The 23396-nt window shown below is 38.9% G+C and overlaps 1 protein-coding gene across 3 annotated transcripts in view; it reads left to right on the top strand.

Moving 5' to 3' along the window:
* Positions 1–23396, top strand: part of MSRB3 (methionine sulfoxide reductase B3) — a 206167-nt gene that overhangs the window by 27614 nt on the left and 155157 nt on the right. The window contains exons 2-3 of one of the 3 annotated variants that reach the window (XM_080662719.1): positions 4735–4802; positions 19389–19515. The exons of 1 other annotated variant lie outside the window; for it this stretch is intronic. In XM_080662719.1, the coding sequence (XP_080518845.1) occupies positions 4735–4802; positions 19389–19515 (195 nt within the window). The remainder of the gene's footprint in view (positions 1–4734; positions 4803–19388; positions 19516–23396) is intronic. One more of the 3 variants, XM_080662718.1, reaches the window with a different exon arrangement.

The raw sequence follows: 23396 nt of genomic DNA, 5'->3' as shown, positions 1-23396 counted from the left end.
GGGCTGAATTCCACTCGTTTCAGCCGCTCACTCTGTTTGTTCCGGGACAAGGCTCAGGACATGTCCGTCTATTCTGCTGCCATTTTGTCTCTCCTCCTCATAAGTGTTTGTTGCCTTAGGGCAGTGGTTGGCAAACTCATTAGTCAACAGAGTGACAAACGGCAGCTCGTGAGCCGCATGTGGCTCGCCAGCCACAGTTTGCCGACCACTGCCTTAGGGCTGAAGTTTCTTTTCTTGGATCCCAGTGACAGCTAGTATTTCTAGGGGAGGGCCCCTAGTATTTTCCAGGTTTGCCTATTTTTTGAAAAGTCAGCCATGGCAGTGCTTCCCAAATCTTTGGTACACTAGGCATGAATATTGCCACACAACCCCTGGAGGTGTGGCTTCCGATATCAGAAATGCTTGCCACAGTTACCTGTTGGGTCCCATTATACCCTGTGCTAGTTACTAAGCTTCCCTTACCTGCTGTCTGGCCTTGGCTGCTTCTAATTAGAATCCTAGTGGGAATCTGCTAGATTCTCTTTCACTAACTTGCAGGAACAATGTTCACACATGAGATGAGTTGGGATTTGGCTCTTTTTTCAATACATCCTCTCTGCACTATATCTATGGAAGTTTTTCAGAGTGGGTCTCTTCATTTTTAGTTTCACCTGCTGCATATGTGATTATACCTACCTTTAATCCTTCACCAGTTTTAGGGACTGAGCTGCAACCCAGGCATATGCCCTGACCAGAAATCCAACCATGATGTTCTGGTTCATAGGTCAGTGCTCAACCACAGAGCCACACTGGCCAAGCAGTCTTAGGGATATTTTTTAAAAATATATATTTTTTATTGATTTAAGAGAGAAAGGGAGAGGGAGAGAAAAATAGAAACATCAATGATGAGAGAGAATCATTGATCAGCTGCCTCCTGCATGCCCCCTTCTGGGGATTGAGCCTGCAATCCTGGTGGGAATTGAATCCTGATCTCCTGATTCATAGGTCAGTGCTCAACCAGTGAGCCACACTGGCTGGGCAGTCTTAGGGATATTTTGATTCAAATGTTATTTGGCTAGAGCCTGTCCTAGAGTGTCTTTTTTTTTTTTTTTTTTTTTTGTGGGAGGGGAAGAATGTACCCATGCACATTTCCTGAGCTCTCCTGGTATCTGAGGGAATTACAGGCTGTTATATCACATGTTAACACTCCCTTGCAAAACAACATTTAATTGATAAGAGGAATGAATTTTTAAAAGCATAATTAGGAGGCTAGAAAATGCTTTTAGAATAACCTGAATGTAAATACTAGTGTAATTATGGAATGAAAAAAGTTGCTATCATTCTATATGGAAGAAGAACCAAGAAGCAATTTACTGACATTCAGATGACAAATTAGTGTCAGTCACAAGGTTACTACTGGGAATTCAATACCTACAATGCTGTAGATAATTCTAAAGGTCATGATGCAAAATTAGTTTTAAGTTCTAGAACAATTTTACTTTTGAGTGAGTGATATGGGCAGTTTAGTTCAATTGCAACAATATTTTATAACTCCTTTTGAGATGTTTAAATTAGAGTTGACCAAAAGTTTACTTTGTCACATTTCTGTTTTATTAGTACAGTTGCTTCATTCATACATAAGGTTCACTAACTCTCTATGATTAACTGAAATAGTTAGTTGCAAAACTTGAAATTTTTTTTATTTTGTTCAAAGATGATTTTTTTACAGTCACTAAAATATCATTGCTGATATAGAAAAGTTAATCTTAAATTGATCTTAGTTTTATCTGTTAGAATGTAGATTTTCAACTTTTTTTATTTCATGGCACACATAAACTACTTACTAAAATTCTGCAATCAAAAAAAAAAAGACATTTTTTTCTGATCTGACAAAAATTCATTCACACTGATGGCTATTGTTGTGTTGGCTCTTGTCCTGTTTTTATTTGACAATCTAAGGGAAAAGAGGTCAGTGCCCTTGACTAAATTGCATGTCAAGTACTGAATGTTTTAAAAATTCTTGTTGCACATCAGTGTGCCTGCCACGACACACTGGTTGAAAATCGCTGTGTTCGACAGTCACCTCATTATTACCCTTTTCAAAACGAAACTAAACGAAACCCTCCAACACATCCACACACACATGCAGTCCCTCTCTCTCTCTCATTCTTTACTTCTACCTCTACATGATATCTCAGACTTCCTCTTGCTTTTCCTTCTCAGTAAGGGAAGTAAAATTCACTGAACAGTCTACTAGTTACTTTCAAAAATATTATCTCAATTAATCGTTCCAAAACTTAATGAAGTGTAATGAACTATATTATGCAGATAAGGAAACTGATAATCAGAGAAAATAACTAATTAGCTCAAGATTTATCAACTGGAGTCAGAATTTGAACCCAGGTCTGACTCACATGCCTAGATACACTACAGGACTCTAGTCCTAGGGTGTGGACTTTAAGCACAGCGATGGGGCATACAGAGGGAGTGATATTTGAGTTCAGTCCTGTGAAAACATTTGTTGATTCACCTCTGTAAGAGGTGAATGTCACTGACTACTCTCAAGGAGTTTATAAGAGGCATGTATAACCCTAAAACCCCAGCATGTAATAATGGACATTGAAAGAGAAGTACCGAAGCAGGAAGTAGTATAGAGGAAGAACTGACTCATTTTCTAATGGAAGGGACATGGAGAAAGGTGAGGGGAATAGCTGTAAAGAAGTTTTCCACAGAGGATGATATTTAAACTGGGTCTTGAAGGTTAAGATGGAAGAGTTTATAAATATGGAATATATGGTGAGGTATGGTGAAGGTAAAAAAGGTGTGTTGGAAATGATAGGTAGTTGGCTGTTATCAGAAGAGAATATTTATTTAGTCAACAAGTACTTATTGAGTGCCTGCTAAGGGTCAGGCACTGTGTGAAGTACTAGAGATAAAGAATAAGAGAGTTCATGGAGCATACCAGGGAGTGTTGGGGACTGATGTTATACAAGTAGGAAAAGAAGCAAACCTGATGGGTCTTGCTGCCAAAATAGACAGGCTGCATTTTCTCTCGTAGCTGCTGGTGCACAGTGGAAGCACCGGAAGCAGGGCTCTGAGGTGGTAGAGCTGGTCCACAGCGCTCCTGCAGCAGTGTGGAGGGTGGCAAGAGGGGAGTCAGGGCAGGCAGGAAAACCAGTAAGAGCCCAGCACTGTATTCTAGATGAGAGAGGAAAAGGATATGTTAGAACAATATCTTGGAAATAAAATGGACAGCACTTAGTGTTGATTGGGTATGAGTGGTTAAAATAGAAAATGATTAAAGGGGACTCCCAGGTTTGAGGTTTAGTGGCTGGGTGGATGGGAGTATTTGGATATGATAAAGAGTTTGAGGTACACGTAAAATACTTCAAACTCTTTATCATATCCAAATACTCCCATCATTTCTTTTTAAGTCACTATTTAATCACCTAAAATTAGCAGAGAACACCACTGTAAGACAAAGTCAAAAGAATATTTTGCAAATAGTTTATTTCTTTCACATTATGATCTTATTCAGGGCTTCTCTTCCCTCCTAAGTTCAACATGGTATCAAAGGTTAGCTGAGAGAGGCCGTTAAGATTTACCTTTCAGTAGATTAGAAGGCGTCCGTTTTCATAAAACATCTCCTTTATCTGTTATATCAGGTACAAGACACAGTGCATACCATCATGAGAATTTTATTTCATAACTTTCTTGTGTAACAAAATACTGAACTTGGAGGGGAAAGATGCTAAAATTATGATACAAGAGCAAATATTTATTTGCTATTTCAGTGCTAAAATTTTTCTATTCCTAGAATGGTGGCAAAGTTCTTTTTTAAAAAATTTATTATTATTATCATTTATTTATTTATTTTTATTTTTCTTAATCCTCACCCGAGGATATCTTTCCATTGATTTTTAGAGAGAGTGGGAGGGAGAGGGAGATACAGAGAGAAACATTGATGACACATCTATTGGTTGCCTCCTGCATGCACCCCAAGGCCTGGGAACCAGCAACTGAAGTACGTGCCCTTGAATGGAATTGAACCCGAGACCTTCAGTCTGCAGGCCAATGCTCTGTCCACTGAGCCAAAGTGGTTAGGGCTAAAAATTTTATTATTTATTTTAGGTAGAGAGAGAGAGAGAGAGAGAGAAACATCGATTTGTTGTTCCACTTATTTATACATTCATTGGTTGATTCTTGTATGTACCATGACCAGAGATCGAACAAGCAACCTTGGCGTATTGGACAGTGCTCTAACCAACTGAGCTTCCCTGCCAGGGATCCACAAAGTTCTAATTTAAAATATTTATAACATTATATAAGGATACATATTTTTAGGGCTTATATTAAACTCATTAAAAGTAGTATTTTAGTGCTATAGATACTGTAGTTTATAGTTCAAAGCATAGAATTTAGTCAGCCTGCATTAGTGTTTATTTAGATGAAACAGTCTGTTGCGGCACTGCATCTTTTTTGCGTGTATAAGCTCTATTTTTTAAAAAAATATTGAGTGCTAGAGAGAGAGGAGGGAGAAGGAAAGAGAAAGAGAAAGAACGATTTGAAAGCAGAACATCAATCAGCTGCCTCCTGCACACCAGGGATCAAGCCCGCAACACAGGCATGTGCCTTGACCAGGGATTGAACCAGCAACCTTTTGGTGCACCGGACGATGCCCAACCAATGGAGTCACACCATCCAGGGCCATAAGCTTCATTTTAATAATAAACCTGCACAAGGTTCTTGATACAGGGGAACCTAAGAAGAAAAGCAGCAGTGTCCAATTTCACTCTTCCCCATCTCTGTCTCACTCCTCTGAAATGTTTTAAAAATCATTCTTCTGGTAGTTCCCTAATTTTAGTCCATATAGGTATAGCACTACTTTTTAGCTCATCAATTTCAGGTAACATCCAGTTATGAAAAATAAAGATTTGTCTGCTCTCTCTTCTCTGTTCTGTTTAGTGTTCTGTTGTTTTTTAATTGCCATGTTTATTTTTCTAACATTAAATAATAGAGTATTTGTTCATCAACTTTTGATAGGCTACATGCCAAGCTGTTGTGACAAAAAAAGATTTTAAGTAGAGTGACTTACATAAGTGGAAGTTCATTTGTCTCCCCCATAATAGCCAAAGATAGTTAATAGCCCAAGGTTGGATAGCTTTGCCTCATGACCTGTTAAATCTGCCTTCCTCATCAAGTAGCTTTCATCTCATGGTCCAGGTGTACTGCCATTTCCCAGGGGAAGAAGTCTAAAGCAAGTGACTCTCTTTAAAGGAGGTGACCTGAAAGATCACACATTGTATTGACTTACATTCCACTGGCCAAAACTGAGTATAATTTTCACAACACAACAAGGGAGGCTGAGAAATGTAGCTGTATTTTCAGCTAAAATTTCAGAAGTTTTTATTACTAAGACAAAGAAGGAAGAATGTATTCTAAAGGTTGACTAGAATTTTCTAATCTAGTTAGTATCTCTTTATATGATGAGGGTTCTCATACTTTTACCATTTCTTCTGCCTTTCTTTTTGGCCTTATTTATATTTTATTAGCTATATACATTTTTGTTTTAAATTATGAAATTACTAATGTTTACATTCTGTTCTGAGACCACAGCCACGTTTTTGTTTCTAAAAGTTTACACACACACACACACACACACACACACACACACACACTGTTTACTTATAGGTCAAAAAAGTGAACTATTACTACGGTTCCATCTACTTAGGTCCAGGGTCATGATATCTGGGCCACTGGAAAGGATACACATTTTTCTAGCATCATGACAAATGAATAGTTTTTAAAATAATATTTATAGATTGATTAAAAGCAAGGTATTTATTTCTAAGGTCTGCATCTGCATACTGACTTATTAGATCAATAAGAGAAGATGCAGTGAATGTGGTTAGTTTCCAGGGAGCTTTCAGTCACTTCAGGAAATGAGATCTTTGTATTCAGTCATTTTATTGTGATCAGGAGCTACTCAGTCAGTTTTACAGATGAGTGAAATCTTAGTTCTTGAACAGCTTGGACCAGTTTGTAAGCGCCAGTTGATGCAAGGCGAAGTAATTCTCTCCTAGCCCTTGATGTCTCAATATGAGAGGAGAACAATATCTTTGGGCCAAGGTTAGAATCTCTTTGAAATATTTAGGAATAGAAGGGATGACTAATGAGAGACTCTGGGCTCTTCAAGGTGGTCTCATTGTCTTGGGCAAAGGAGTTCTCATCATTTCAGACCCTGTTGTTTTCCCAAACAAGGACAGCAATGTGGGACACGAATTCCTGCCCTTGAGGAATTTATAATGAAGTAGAAGAGATTAAAATAGACATTAGTTCAAATCCAGCTCTGTCATCTACTATCCTCACATGACCTCAAACAAGCTATTTTATGAACCTTAGTTTTTGCTGGAACACACAATCCCCAAATCCCAATGGCTTAAAACACTGAAAATTTATTTCTTGCTTGCAATGCATGTTCATCATCTGTTAGATGGGAACTCCGCTCGATGTCTCCTTGCTCCAGGATCATGGTTAATGGAGCAGCCACCATCTAATTATAGAACATTGCTGGTCACTGTTGGAGCGGGAAAGGAAGACCTGGAGAGTCTCACATCAACAACTGAAGTACTCTGGCTCAGAAGTGACCCCCATTATCATTTCTGTTCACAACTTATTGCTCAGGACTAGTGACGTGGTCTCACTCAACCACAGGGGGCTGGCCAGGAAATACATTCTTGCCATGTGCCTGGAAAATGGAGAGCCAGAAATATTGGGAAAATAGTACTAAGAATACTATATATAGGAATGCCTAGCTCAGGGTTGATGTGAGGATTAAATAATATTATATACACACATACACAGTCACCTAGTGCAGGTGCTCAAAATTGACTATCATTAGCAATATCATAGTAAGATGTACATTTGGAAAATATTTGAATAACGATATTAATTGCCTTGTACATTAGAACATAAGTGTGCAAATGCAAGTCGATATATATTTGTTTAATAAATCTTTATTGTTCAGATTATTACAGTTGTTCCTCTTTTTCCCCCTATAGCTCCCCTCCACCTGGTTCCCACCACACTCCATGCCCTTACCCCCCCCCCACTGTCCTCATCCATAGGTTTAAGATTTTTGTCCAATCTCTTCCCATACCCCCAAACCCCTACCCCCCGAGAATTTTCAGTCTACTCCCTTTCTATGCCCATGATTCTATTATATTCACCAGTTTATTTTGTTCATCAGATTTTTTTTATTCACTTGATTTTTAGATTCACTTGTTGATAGATATGTGTTTGTTGTCACTTTGTTGATCATAATTTTTATCTTTACCTTTTTCTTCTTCTTCCTCTTCTTAAAGAATACCTTTCAGCATTTCATATAATACTGGTTTGGTGGTGATGAACTCCTTTAGCTTTTTCTTATCTGTGAAGCTCTTTATCTGCCCTTCAATTCTGAATGATAGCTTTGCTGGGTAGAGTAATCTTGATTGTAGGTTCTTGCTATTCATCACTTTGAATATTTGTTGCCACTCCCTTCTGGCCTGCATAGTTTCTGTTGAGAAATCAGCTGACAATCATATGGGTGCTCCCTTGTAGGTAATTAACTGTTTTTCTCTTGCTGCTTTTAATATTCTCTCTTTGTCTTTTGCCCTTGACATTTTAATTATGATGTGTCTTGGTGTGGTCCTCTTTGGATTCCTTTTGTTTGGGGTTCTCTGCACTTCCTGGACTTGTAAGTCTATTTCTTTCACCAGGTAGGGGAAGTTTTCTGTCATTATTTCTTCAAATATGTTTTCAGTATCTTGTTCTCTCTCTTCTTCTGGATGTTGGTAAGCTTGAAGTTGTCCCAGAGGCTCCTTGCACTATTTTCATATTTTTGGATTCTTTTTTCTTTTTGCTTTTCCGGTTGAGTATTTTTTGCTTCTTCGTATTTCAAATCTTTGACCTGATTCTTGGGATCCTCTAGTCTGCTGTTGGATCTCTGTATGTTATTCTTTATTTCAGTTAGTGTATGCTTAATTTCTGATTGGTCCTTTTTCCTATCCTTGAGGGTCTCACTAAATTTCTTGGAGGTTTCTAGGAGATTCTTGAGTAACCTTATAACCGTGGTTTTGAACTCTATATCCAGTAGTTTGCTTTCCTCCATTTCTGTCATTTGTGACCTGTTTCTTTGTCTCCGCATTTTGGCTACTTCCCTGTGTCGATAGAGTGGCCTTCTGTGCTGGGTGTCCTATAGGGCCCAGTGGCTCAGCCTCCCTAGTTACCTGAGGTGGACACTCTTGGTGCACCTCTTTGTGGGCTGTGTGCACAGTCTTGCTGTAGGTAAGCCTTGATTGCTGTTGGTATCACGGGGAGGAATTGACCTCCAGGCCAGTTGGCTGTGAGGACCAGTTGTGTCTACAATGGGAGAACTGCTGTGCTGGAGACACCCTTATGGGGCAGGACTTGCTTCAGTGGTGCTTTGGTGCTCACTGAGTCTGCCCCTTGAGTGTGTCACTTATGGATGTGAAGAGTTGTAATCTGGTATGGTCCCACTCTGACCACTGGGTACACTGGCTCTTGGATCTCCAAGGAGGTGCAAAGTTAGCCATAGCCTGAGGCCACCCAGCAGGAGCTACAGAGAGATGTGCAGATTCCTCCTCTTTGTTTGGGGTTTGGAAGTGCCCAGATGAGGCCCACTTGTGAAGCAATGCAGGCTGTTGCTGCAGGGCCTTATGCCTTCTTATGGAAGCTCTGGGGCTCTCTGACATAGGTGCAGTTTGACAGGTTTTAGGAGACAGGACAGGCCACTCATATGCAAAAGCCTCTGCGCACAGCTTGGGTGGGGTTGTAAATTGGATGGGGCAGAGTCTCAGGGAATCACCAGGGCAGAGCAAATAGCAATGGCTGCCAGTCAGCCCTGCCCCAAAGAGGTCCCCGGGTCTCTCTGTCCTGTGGTCCTGTGCAGGAACAATGATAGCTGCGAGCACCTCTGAGAGAAAGCCGTCCTCGTGTTCCATCCCGATGCCAGACAGTCCAGTTTCTCCCCATATGAGTCTGGGTCCCCAGAGTCTTGCCCGGAACTGGAGTTCAGAGAAATTGGAAGCTTGTATCTCCCTCCTGATTGAAAAAAACAACAGCACACCCAGTTGCCAGCCCGTTTCACACGCGCCTCTGTACCTCTGCACTTCTGCACCTCCGCACCTCCTACCAGTCTCAGAGCTCTTTTTTCTTTCCTTCTAGTTGTAGAACTTCCACTCAACCAGCTTTTCCGTGGTTCTGGATGATATTTGTTTTGTCTTGTAGTTGGAGTTTTGATGTGGTTGTGAGAGGCAGCAAGTACAGGTGTTTACCTATGCTGCCATCTTGGTTGTTCCCATAAGTCGATATTGTTATTACCCAGTAGAGATTAGAAGATACAGCATTAGAGCTTATTTCAATGTTAGAGTTAGATCTTTTATTTTTTAATATATATTTTTATTTATTTTTTTCTAAATATATTTTATTGATTTCAGAGAGGAAGGGAAAGAGAGAGAAAGATAGAAACATAAATGATGAGAGAGAATCACTGATCGACTGCCTCCTGCACACCCACACTGGGGATTGAGCCCACAACCCAGGCATGTGCCCCAACCTGGGATTGAACCATGACCTCCTGGTTCATAGGTTGACACTCAACCACTGAGCTATGCCAGCTAGCCAATATATATTTTTATTGATTTGAGAGAGAGAGGAAGGGAAAGGGAGAAAGAGATAGCAACATTGACTGGCTGTCTCTTGCATGCCCTCTACTGGGGATGTGCCCTGACCTGGAATTGAACTGGCAACTGCTTGGTGCCTAGGTCAATACTCAACCACTGAGCCACAACTGCCCGGCATAGAGCTAGATCTTTATAGTTATCTGTCAAGAAATGGTAGTTGAAGTTGTAAGAATAGGTGAGATCTGCAAGAAAGAGATTAAGTAGTGAGAAGTTCAGAGGATACCTAGGGGTAGCTCTGGAGCATAATCACAATTTGAAAATCAGAAGGAAGTATCACAAGAGATAGAGAAGCAATTTTTGGAAAAGGAGGAAGAAAGTGATAGCTTTTAGTATCATGGAAAAGTCAGGAAAAGGAAAAAACCAAGATGGCGGCATAGGTAAACACCTAAACTGCTGCCTCGCACAACAATTTCAAAACTACAACTAAAAGACAAAACAGACACCATCCAGAACCACAGGAAAGCTGGCTGAGTGGAAATTCTACAACTAGAAGGAAAGAGAAAAGCTCACGGAGACTCAGAGGAGCTGCAAAATGCTGAGGTACAGAGACGCGAGCGCATGGAGAGGATGGGTGGCTGAATGCCTGGCTGGCTTTCTCAAGCGGGAGGAAGACAGAAGCTCCTGACTGCACTGAACCCCAGTTCCGGGCGAGACCCTGGGGACCCAGACTCATACGGGGGAATCTGGGCTGTCAGGAAAAGAGAAAAGCACACGGAGACTCAGAGGAGCTGCGAAAGGTAGAGGTCTGGAGGCGTGTGCGCGAGCACGAGTGAAGAGGACTGGCTGCTGAGTGCGCCGCTGGCTTTCTCAAGTGGGAGGGAGACGGAAGCTCCCGACTGCGCTGAACTCCAGTTCCGGGCGAGAATCTGGGAACCAAGACCCATTTGGGGAGAAACTGGACTGTCTGGCAGCGGGCGAAACTCGAGGGCAGCTTTCTCTCAGAGGTGCTTGCAGCGATTACCGAGGGGCACTGAGACCCAGGGGCCTCATAGGCCAGGGCAGACGGGAAGCCAAGGCTGTCTGCTCTGCCCTGAGACTCCGCCCCATCCAAGCTGAGCACAGAGGCTTTTGCAATTTTGCAAGTCTTATCCCATAAGGGTGTCTCCAGCACAGAAGTTCTCCCATCGTAGACACAGCTGATCCTCACAGCCAATTGGCCTGGAGGTCAATTCCTCCCAGTGATACCAACAACAATCAAGGCTTAACTACAACAAGACTGTGCACACAGCCCACAAAGGGGTGCACCAAGAGTGTCCACCTCAGGTAACTGGAGAGGCTGAGTCACTGGGCCCTATAGGACACCTAGCACACAAAGCTACTCTACCAACTCAGAGAAGCAGCGAAAATGCAGAGACAAACAGATCACAAATGAAAGAAATGGAGGAAAACAAGCTACTGGATATAGAGTTCAAAACCACGGTTATAAGGTTTTTTAAGAATTTCCTAGAAAAGGCCGATAAATTTAGAGGATATGAAAAAGGACCAACTAGAAATTAAACATACACTGACTGAAATAAAAAATATTATACAGAGACCTAACAGCAGACTAGAGGACCACAAGAATCAAGTCAAAAATTTGAAATACAAAGAAGGAAAAAAACACTCAACCGGAAAAGCAAAAAGCAAAAAGAATCCCAAAATTTGAAGATAGTGTAAGGAGCCTCTGGGACAACTTCAAGCGTACCAACATCCGAATTATGGGGGTGCCAGAAGAAGAGAGAGAACAAGATACTGAAAACCTATTTGAAGAAATAATGACAGAAACTTCCCCTATCTGGTGAAAGAAATAGACTTACAAGTCCAGGAAGCGTACAGAACCCCAAACAAAAGGAATCCAAAGAGGACCACACCAAGACACATCATAATTAAAATGCCAAGAGCAAGACAAAGAGAAAATATTAAAAGCAGCAAGGGAAAAACAGTTAGTTACCTACAAGGGAGCACCCATACGATTGTCAGCTGATTGCTCAACAGAAACTATGCAGGCCAGAAGGGAGTGGCAACAAATATTCAAAGTGATGAATAGCAAGAACCTACAACCAAGATTACTCTACCCAGCAAAGCTATCATTCAGAATTGAAGGGCAGATAAAGAGCTTCACAAATAAGAAAAAGCTAATGGAGTTCATCATCATCAAACCAGTATTATATGAAATGCCGAAAGGTATTCTTTAAGAAGAGGAGGAAGAAGAAAAAGGTAAAGATAAAAATTATGAACAACAAATACATATCTATCAACAAGTGAATCTAAAAATCAAGTGAATTAAAAATCTGATGAACAGAATAAACTGGTGAATATAATAGAATCATGGGCATAGAAAGGGAGTGGACTGACAATTCTCAGGGGGAAAGGAGTGTGGGGGGTGTGGGAAGAGATTGGACAAAAATCTTAAACCTATGGATGAGGACAATGGGGGCGAGGTAAGGGCATGGAGTGTGGTGGGAACCGGGTGGAGGGGAGCTATGGGGGGAAAAAGGAGGAACAATTGTAATAATCTGAACAATAAAGATTTATTAAATTTAACAAAAAAATGTTAAAAGAAAGAAGTCAGGTGAAAAATGTTTTCAATAAGGAAAATCAACCATCCCATATAATAAAAGCATAATATGCAAATGACTGAACGGCGGAACGACTGCTCACTATGACGTGCACTGACCACCAGGGGGCAGATGCTCAGTATAGAAGCTGCCCCTTGGTGGTCAGTGTGCTCCCATAGGGGGAGCGCCACTCAGCCAGAAGCCGGGCACAGGGCTGGCAAGTGCAGAGACGGTGGCAGGAGCCTCTCCTGACTCCACTGCAGGCGGGCAGTAAGGAGCGAGGGATCCCTGACTGCAAGAGCCCTGGACTGGGAGAGGGATGTCTGACTGCTGGCTTAGGCCTGATCCCCCTAAGCCAGCAGGTGGACATCTCCCGAGGGGTCCCGGACTGCAAGAGGGCACAGGCTGGGCTGAGTACCCCTCCCACCCCAGTGCACGAATCTCATATACCGGGCCTCTAGTATAAACTATCTTCTGAGAGACATAGAGTTTCAGTTCTATCAAGTTTTGTGGGGACTATTAACAAATAATCAATAGGGGATGTTACTTAAGGAAGAAATAGTATTTTTTCACTAGTTATAGTGAAAAAGCAGCTATTTCTGCAAAATACATGTAAAGCGACATTACTTACCTACACACTATTCTAAAAATATGGAGCTGTTATCTCAAAATGGTTTGGGGAATTGGCTGAGGATTCTGAATAGCCAGGGTCCTGGTATTTCTTATAACAAATACAAAAAGATCTCTGCCTAACAAACAGGATGCCCAGTTCTACCTTATGGCCTATTGATTTCAACAAGTAAATGAGTGATCAGTTCATTCAACAAACATTAGTTGAGCATAACTGGTACCAGGCACTGTGCTGATAAGAACAAAAATGTTTTTATGGAACTTTACAGGAGACAATTAGAATAGTGGTTCCCAAATGCTGGCCCATCACGATGAAGTTTCTTCTTTAATAATGAAATGAGAAAAATAGCAACAATGAAAAATTTCCCCCATAAAACTAAATATATTCTATTCAAAAGAATGCTCTTTATCTATCATGGTGAAATTAACGTTTGGTGCTTTTTGTATTTATTTTGTCTTTACTTGACAAAATTCAAATTTATCAACTCTTTTTAAAAAAATTCATTTGTATTGTTGAAAATATCACGGATGTCACCCTTTTACCCCTGTTGACCCCCTCCTTCCCACTCCTCTCTCCCCTTTCCCAGGCCTTCACTGCTTTATTATCTGTGTTCATGGTTTTTGCATATAACCAAAGAACTTATATGTCAACTCTCTTTTGACCCCTGTAGTTTTGGGGGGGACATTTTATTAGCTGTGAAAAACCACTGATGTAGACATTCCTTTGTCATTTATTGGAAAGGGATTTGACCTTTAGGTTTGACCCTTTAAATCTACTAGTACAGTCAGCTCATTTATTCTGGAGCTAATTATCAACTTTGTGAGTTCTTTGGATTCCTTGTTTATACCATCCTTCTTTGGCATTTTATCATTCAATTGCAAGGAAAAAAGTAAAAGCGAATAAAAATAAACCCAAACCAAAAACTAACAAATTTTAAGCAAATTTTTGGATGTGAGATTTCTGGGAAGTGGGGGTGGGGGTGAGGTGGGGGGAGAAGAGATGGAGAAGAAGTAAAAAATTTTGATCAAAATAGGACATTTAAATTACCTTTGGGTCTCAAGTCAGAATGCATTTTCAACCTACCACCTTTATAGGAACTGCTGATTCCTATGAAGGAACCAGCTGGTTTTAATTCTAATTATTGCTTTTAAGAACCATTAACAGTTGAGATGACAGAGAGAACAGGGTGGGAAATGATAATCCTAAACCAGTGGTCGGCAAACTGCGGCTCGTGAGCCACATGCGGCTCGCTAGCTGCCGTTTGCCTCTCTGTTGACTGAGTTTGCTGACCCCTGTCCTAAACCATCAATTCCATAGAATCAGTCATTTACATAGTCATCTTTTTTCACTCAGTGAATGGTGCCAGGCACTGAGATGAAAAAGACACCGTCCCTGCACTTAAGACATTTATAATCTAGAAAAGAGAGGCAGAGATAGAAGCAAATCAGTGCTCTGAAAGGTGTTATAGGAGATATAACAGCATGCCTGGTGCCTCAGTGCGGACCATATTGGAGAGGTGGGAGGTGGGAGTGGTGACAGGAAGAGTGAGGATGTGGGATGAAGAAAGCCATGGAGGTGGAAGTAGGAAACAGTGGACCTATTTGGGTGAAATTCTGAGTACTAGTATATTGGTATGGGACTAGCATTGTGTGGAGTGGGGTGCGGTTATGGCAAGAGAAAGGCTGAATATTTAGAACTTTAGATACTTTGTTTTGGAATTTGGACTTTATCCAAAGAATTTACCAAAATGTGTTCTGTGGGATGGTGATAGGAAAAAAAGGGGTTTTCTATGGTCAAAACTATGTGAGAGGCACCAACTGAGACAAAGCAGGTGTATTCACTGCAAAGCCTCTCAGACCCTTTATAATGGGTAGCATTTCCACAGTTGTTTGACTACTTAACTTGCTTGAAAGGATATTTCCTGTTTCTCATAATATGGTTTGGGAGACCCTGCAATATGCAGTGGGGAATCATGAAAAACTTTTCAGCAGAGAATTGTAGACAGTTGTGTAATCTGATTCTATTCTTAACACATAGTGTGATATTGCTCATTAAAATTGTTCAACCAGTATTTTTTAACACCAGATATTTTCAGAATGATGTGCTAGATATTCTGGGAAATGAGAAAGATGCATAAGTTATGTGTCTGACAAAAACATGTTGATTATCTATAAATGTTTTTCATCTATTCAAGTATTTGAGTCAAAGGCAATACAAAAGTGAGGAAGTTGAGGATAAACTTGAGAATTAGAGATGTTCTTGGTGGCCCTTGCTTAGTGCTGATTTCTAGAGGGTGTTTAATGCTCATTCTTTCGCCAAATATTGTCACCACTCAGAAGCATGAGCTTCTTTTGCTTCTTTTAGGACGAGAATTGTGTCTGGCTAGGGACCTCACCCAGGCAGCTCAGGGAGTGCAGTGGGAAGAAAGCTAACAAATTGAAACTTTAATTTTATTTTTTTGGGGGTGACTGTTAACTTGGCCCTCAAAAGTACCATATCATCAACATATTGGAGCTTTGGTATATTCAAGTGAAGTCTTTAGAATATATCATAGGTGTATCCAAGGAGTTTGGAGAAAAAATTTAAAGGTGAAAGAGAAAGAGAAGTTGCATCTCGTGGAAACAGAAAGATCAAATCTAGAAATCTGAGTATGTCTCAAACTTTTTAATTAATTCCCTACTTTTTTCTCACTCAGTGCCAAGAGAAAGATTCTTCAAATAATCTTCTTTTTTTTTTCTTGAGTCTTACATTTTATTTTTTATTTTTATTTTTTTAAAAATAAATCTTTATTCAGATTATTACAATTGTTTCTCCTTTTCCCCCCATAGCTCCCCTCCACCCGGTTCCCACCCCACCTTCTGCCCTTACCTCCCCCCACACTGTCCTCATCCATAGATGTATGATTGTCCAGTCTCTTCCTGAACCCCCCATACCCCTTTCCCCCTGAGAATTATCAGTCCACTCCCTTTCTATGCCCCTGATTCTATTATATTCACCAGATTATTCTGTTCCTCAGGTTTTTAATTCCCTTGATTTTTAGGTTCACTTGTTGATAGATATGTATTTGTTGTTCATAATTTTTATCTTTACCTTTTTCTTCTTCCTATTCTTAAAGAATACCTTTCAGCATTTCATATAATACTGGTTTGGTGGTGATGAACTCCTTTAGCTTTTTCTTATCTGTGAAGCTCTTTATCTGCCCTTCAATTCTGAATGATAGCTTTGCTGGGTAGAGTAATCTTGGTTGTAGGTTCTTGCTATTCATCACATTGAACAAATAATCTTCTTGAATTAATTGAATCCTTAAAGTTTATTATCAGCCACATAATCTAATAGGTACACATAGAATCAGATTGTCTAGAGTGGGTTGGTACTATTTCAGGCTTTTAATCAGCAGTTGTGTAGTGATCAAGAGCACTAGCCCTCGAGCTAGCTGGTCTGGGTTCAAATCTATTAAAACATTCAGTCCAATTATCTAAGGGACCTGCTCTTTATTAGCTTAGCTGTAATATTTTAGGCAAATTACTTAACCTCCCTGTATCTCTGTTTCTTTATCTAAAAATGGGAAAAATGATAATAGGTATCTCATAAGGCCATGAGGATTAAAAGAGATAAACCTGTGAAGTGCTTAGAATAGTACCTGCCACATGCTATGGGTTTCATCAACTGTTATTTTTAGGATATCTCTATCCTAACTTTTTTTATTAGGATAATTCATTGTGGAAATCTATCAAAGAGTAGTTAGCTTTTTGGCCTAAATAGGATTCTGTCTTTGGAGAATGGCCTCCTAATTCTAAATAGGATTGGGTATAAATGGACTATTAGAAAATTTTAATTCTGTAATTTAAAAATATAGCCAATACTTATACACTTAATAATAATAGCTAACATTTGCTGAGCTTATACTATGTACCAAGAGTTGTTACAAGTCCTTTTTACCAATTAACTAATTTTAGAGTTGAGGCAACTGTCACATTTGAATCATTGAGATGGTAAGTGACTTGCCCAAGGTAATACAACTAGTTAGGGGCAGGACCAGGATTCAAATCGAGGCCATCTGACCCCATAACTCACACACATCCATTATGATAACCCATCTTTCATGTAAATGCATTCTGTATTTTAGATAGGTTTGCCAAAGTGTTTTATTTACTGTAAACATAAATTAAGTGCAAAACATTAGTGAAAAATGAATTTTGCTAAATCATTACAGCATAAGAAGATTTCTTTTTCTGTTGTAGAGATAAGTTACTCTTGGTGTCACATGTTAGAGCCATTTTAATTATGATTCTTTTGTTCTTTGTAAGATTATGAGTTTGATTTCACCAAGGCATACAGACACAAGCATCCATTCTTTAGAACAGTTTTTCACTTTACATCTCAGCTACATATTTTTGGAATAGTGTTTAAGTAATGTCACTTTGCATGCATTTTGCAAAATTAGCTGTTTTTTCGCTATAATTAGGGTTAAAACGTTAAAATAATTAGGGTTATATCAAATTCTATCCTATGAAATACATACTTTGTACGATTTGAAAATGCAGAACATTGAGAAAAATCACTCTTTTTTGTAGTCTTCAGTGTAGAAAGACTACACTTCGTAAAAGTTACCCATCATTTCTGTTGCTCTACTTTATTGGCGCTAATGTAGCACTTTCTGGGTTTGCTTTTAAAGAAAACTGGGCAAAACTAATTTGCCACTAGATGGAGCCCTGGCTATTTGGGTAAAAATAAATGCAACAGAGTGGGAACATTAAATCACGCAGTCATATCATGCTCGAGGGCCCCGGGTATAGGAGGCCCTCAGCTTTTAATTGTAGAATGCATCTTTGTTCTTTGCCTGACCTGCAGAGTGACATCACTCCCTTTCTTCCTGTGCGCTGGCTTTGACACAAGCCAGATGGCCGCAGTCATCGGTAGGCGCACAGGCTGCCTGGTACAGCAGTTGATGAAGCAGAATAGGAAGACGTTTTATGATCAGCTGCGGGAGCACAATGAGGCCGTGGCTTTGCTAAGTAATTACATTTACCGTGCACACTTTATTCCTCACAGAGAAGGTCACAAGGAAAAAATACATTTTTATTTATAGTGTTGTGAGGTATAGACCTTTGATCTTTTATTAGTCAGTAGTCTGCTCCAAAGGAATGCTCTCTTTTCCCTGCTCTGCAATCACTCGTGGAAATGGCATGTTTATTTACGTTTAATGGTTCTTTCAGGCTGTGCATTATGATACTTACCTTCCCGCTTCCTCCCTTTTGTCTCCAGTTAGTCACACAAAAAATGTTTTAGTTTTGTAGTGAGTTTAGTTTGGAGAAGTCAGAGTTCAGGCATGTTAATACAAGCAGATTTCTGTCAGATATACTCCAGAGTGATTTGGTTAAATATATTACTGTTTATTATGTGTTTGTTCTTCAAGGAGGTCAGAAGAGACCAGGAACAGACTTTTGTTTTTGGGGGCTGAGGGTCAGGAAATGAACTAGACATTAATTTTATATCCATTTTTGAACATGTAGTGGTTAAGGTCACTTATAATGCCAATTTTAAAGAAAATATTAGAAGTTAATATTAATATATTATTTTCCATCTGCACTTGAAGTTAATCTTTACCAACAGAAAGATTGTACAAAACTTTAAAGAAAATACTGACTGCACTTTTCTCTAAAGTTCATTACTCACACATTTTTGAGATTCTTCCACAAGACTCATTTCTAAAAACTTTAAAAAATATCTTTGCCATTTTTAAGACTAGTTTGTGAATATTATTCACAGAATTAACATAGAAATTATAAACTATAAAATCAAATGAAAAATTCATCTTCGCTATGTTTTGTTCAAGCTTAACACTGTTTCTAAAGTGAAGTTCTGAGTGGTCCCTAGGTTATTTGGCTCTCTATTAATAAAAAATGAAACTCTAATAAAAGAAATCTCTTAATCTTACAATATTTTATAGTCTTCTCCAGGGAGGGCGATTTGCAAATATTGCTGGAAGAAAGTAGTGTGGTGTAAGGAAAGAACATGGCTTTGCAGTACATGTTACAGGGTTTTCTAATCCTTTTCACTGGTTATTTGCTTTGTGCCCTTGGACCTCTGAGCCTCGGTTTCCTCACATATTTATTGGGGGATAAAACCTACCTCCTAGGTTTACTGCAAGAATGAAATGGTACAATGTGTTTATTAGGCCCCAGACAGTTCCTGTCACATGGTACAAATTTAGTAAATGCTAATTCCTTTAAACTGTTTTAAAGTTCGTCTCTTTTCTGAACGGCTTGCAAAATGTGTTCACAGATTACACTGTTATTCTTGTATATATTTTATTCATAAAATATAAATAATCCTGGGTTGAAAGTAAGCTCACCATTTGAAAAATAGGCGTTTGAAATTTATTAGCTCTGTGTATGTGTGTTCAGTTCCAGATAAAACCGTAACCATCAATTGTACAATGGATGCGTTTACCATTTGTGATGTTTTAATTTTTTTCTTTTTTCTCCTACTCAGCTCTTGCCTCTGTTCTTTGGCTCTCGTTTTGTTGGTGAAGATATCACAGTGATGTCTGCATTCAACCTGCTGCATTTGGTGACAAAGAGCCAGCCAGTGGCCCTCCGAGCCTGTGGGCTTCCCTCAGGTCATTGCTTCTTGTACTCTACCTAGTGAGGGCACTGGGCGGGCCAGTGGGTGTTTCTGCTGCAGGAAATGATACACCATAATGATTTGCTAAATTTCGTTTTCTTTTACCTAGGCCCTAATTTGAAGACGGAAATTGGTTATAAATCACCACTCTACTTTAAGTAACATTCATTTCCACAATCCTTACAACCCTTGGAAACATTGTGCAGTTTTCTAGCTCATTATATAATTGTCACTAATATTTCATGATATCTTCTTGTTCTTTAATGCACACTACACATCTGAAAATCATAATGCTGTTCATAAGAGGCTGGCAGTCTTGATAAGAAACTGCCCCAAATCACACAAAATAAGACATTCATCTTGTGAAAGGATAATGAAATACTTTTTATTCCACATGTGGCCATTCCTTTAGGAAGTAAAAAAAAATTAAAATGAACAACTTTAGTATAATAAAGTTAGTTAGTTAAAAAGAAAAAATGTTCTACTGAACAAATGACCAAATCAACAGAACTAATGTAGCATGTTTCAACTGGTTTTTAAATTAGAACCACCACACTTAAAAAAAATGTGATTTTATGCACTTAAACAAATGCAGCATGAAAGTCCAAAATTTCATTATATGCCTGTATAAAATAAGTTTAATACTTTAATTTATTTAAAAAATCACAATGGTCAGATATGTCTGTGAATATTGTCATTATTATTTATATTTTCTATTAACATACATATCTCGATTACTATTTGTATAGAGAATGCCAATTCATTAATAGTCACAGTTGAATATTAACTGTGAGTGCCAGGCATTGTGTGAAGCAGTGAGGGTATCATGATAAACAAGATCAAGCCGGTTGCTTTAATCAGTACAAAATGGAGCTGGAGCTGTGTTAGGACCATTGAACCACATGGTGCTAAGAACAGACCAAAGGTATTTATACCTGGGAAGTTAGGGGAGTCCAGACAAGGCTGGTCCTAGCTCTTTGCTTTGGAAAGGAGAGAAGTTCTCTGAAGTTTAAGGAGGACTTCATGGAGGATATAATGTTTGAGCTGAATCTCAATCTATGAGCAACAATCAGCCATGTGTCCAAAGAGGAGGAAGGACATTTCTAATATATGGAGTAGCATGGGCAAAACATCCGAAAAAGCCAGGTATGTTCGGAGAAATGTAGGTTATTTATTATGGCTAGCTTGGGTGGGTGAGGCAAGTAGAAGAGATGAGGAAAAAAGATAGCCAACCAGGAAGTGCCTTATATGAAGTTTTAAGGAATTTAAATCTCAGGGAAGGGGTGAAGGGGAAATGACATGACTTCATTTGCATTTTATGATTACTGATTTAGCAGGGTGGAAGGTCAGTGCAGATTCCAGATGTTTCTATAAGAAGGCAGGAATGGCAACTTGATTAGAAAGGAAGATAGAGCATTTGTCTTAAAGCTATATTAGAATAGTAAACATCTGTTTAAAAAAATAGATTTTATGTCTATTTGTGGTGACATGAGAGGCTAATGAAGCTCAGTGCACAGGGCCCCCAGTCACTCTTCTCATCTCTTTGCCTCCCCGACCCAGCTGTGGCCCTGCACTGCCACCATGGATTATATTGGGGGAGTCTGAGGCTGGAGGGACTCAGGAAGTGCTGAGAGCCTTCACAGTGGTCATTACAGTAGGTTGGGAAAGAAGAAGGATGGATTAGGGAGAGATTCAGGTTGTAGAACTGACAAGGTTTACCTGTTGAATTGTATGTGTTTGAGGGAGAACACTAATCAATGTAGTCCCTGTGCCATGTGGAACTTTTCATAACTATATATTACCCATAACAGTTGGAGTCTGAAAGTTATTTAATTTATACATGTTTCCCACTGGGAAAAAAACCCCAACATGTGAGAGCACCAGCGTAACTCTAGTAACATGAGTTTGCTATACACAGTGGAGGCTAAGTATTTACAGAAACAGTTTATTAATTAACGGGGTATTCCTGGGGATATGACAATCATGACATTAAAGTACTTCATAATGAAATTCTTTGAGATATAAGTGTCCTTTTAAATGTTGATATCAAAATGATTCAAAGATAAAGTCAACAAAGCCGATAATTCTTAAGAAGTAACCATAATAATACAGTGCTTAAGCACACACAGTCTGTATTTGAAATCTGGCTTTGCCACTTAACTAGCTGTTTGCCTTGGCTTCCTCATTGTATTATTATCGGAATAGTAATAATAGTACTCACCTGGCCGGTTAGGCTTAGTAGATAGAGTGTCGGTCCTGGGTTTGATTCCGATCAAGGGCACATGCCTGGGATGCATGCTCAATTCCAGTAGGGGGCATGCAGGAGGCAGCCAATCAATGATTCTCATAATTGATGTTTCTATCTCTGTCTCCCTTTCACTTCCTCTCCGAAATCAATAAAAACGTATTAAAAAAGGATAAATAGTACTCACCTGAAAGGCTGCTGCAAGAATGAATAGATTATAATGAGAAAACTGCTTAGAACAGTGGCTGGCATAGAGCAAGCACCATATAGAAATGTTCACTAAGTTTACTATACATATCTATAGATATATGCATGTATCTATATATCTACCTACATATATTGTAATTTTCTAGTACAATAGACTTTTAAAAACATTTAAGTTTGCCCCATATTTCACTTAACTATTTTTATTTTAATATAAAATAAAATGTACTTTATGTTTGAGAAACAACCATCTCAATATATCTTGATTTCTTTATTTTTCTTATATATCCTGCTGAGCCAGAATTCAAGTCCTATCAGTATAGAACGTATTTCTTTGGAAGCCCAGAAAAAGTCTCTGTCTTTCTGGCTTGGAAACCCATTTTAATTTGATAAATGAATTGGCTAGAATAGTATTCAATAATTCCTTAGACATTCACACTTTTTAAAGTGTTATGAAAGCCAGTCTTTCATTATTTGCATAATAATGAATATTAACAAATTCTTTATCACCCATTTCTCAAACAGAATTTTACTTGTAGAAATATAGAAATGTTGAAGAAATTAACTTCAATAGTAATAAACTATTTAAATTTTGAAAAATAAAAATGTAATCCAAGTGGGAATTCTAGTCTTTATTACTTTGTACAAGTAAGGAGGGAAGAGGTCAAAATTGGAGATATAGGAAATTAAGGTGAAAGTTTGAAGTCTTGCTTTAATTTATTGTTCCCTGGTCAAAACCCATTACAACAAAAGTCTCTGTAAATCAAAAAGATTTCTGCTCCCTAGCCAGTACCCTACTAATTTCAGGTATTATTCAATATGAAATAATTCCAGAACTAAAAAATAATTGGAACATGCTCTTAAAGTTGATTATAACCGGATTGACCTGTATGAAGGCCATATCCCAGAAGAGTGATCTATCATTTTTCAGCTTTGACTTCCTTTACTTCTTATTTTTAAGTAAAGCATAATTTTAATTTAGAGCTTATTAAGTGCATCTGAGTTATGGTTTGCTCATGTTTGTAATTAAAGGTAATTTTTCTCTTTCGGAATTTCTTCTTAATTTACTAACAGTTTCTTTTATATATTAAAAAGAGCACTGGAATAGGAGTCAGAAAACTCTAACCACAGCTCTGTAATTAACTTCCCATGACCTTGAATATATCAGTAAACCTTTCCAGATCTTAGTCTCTTTATCTTTAAAATGAGAAATTCGAATTACATCATCTCTGAAATTTTGTGATTTTTCCCCCATTTGTTTTTACTTTAGCTTTTAAACAAATCTTAAAACAGCCCTGATCAATGGCTGGGAATTTACAGAACTGTCTGATAGATAGTGGTGGGAGGACAGGAATATCTTCCATGTTTGAGCATTGGAATTCTTTCCTCCAGATCAAGAGTGAGGCAGTTATTTGAGGAGGGATTAA

The sequence above is a fragment of the Plecotus auritus genome (genome assembly GCF_963455305.1).
Source record: "Plecotus auritus genome assembly, chromosome: 3".
NCBI lineage: Eukaryota > Metazoa > Chordata > Mammalia > Chiroptera > Vespertilionidae > Plecotus > Plecotus auritus.
The sequence above is the reverse complement of the archived record's forward strand: the minus strand, read 5'-3'. Positions and strand labels throughout refer to the sequence as shown.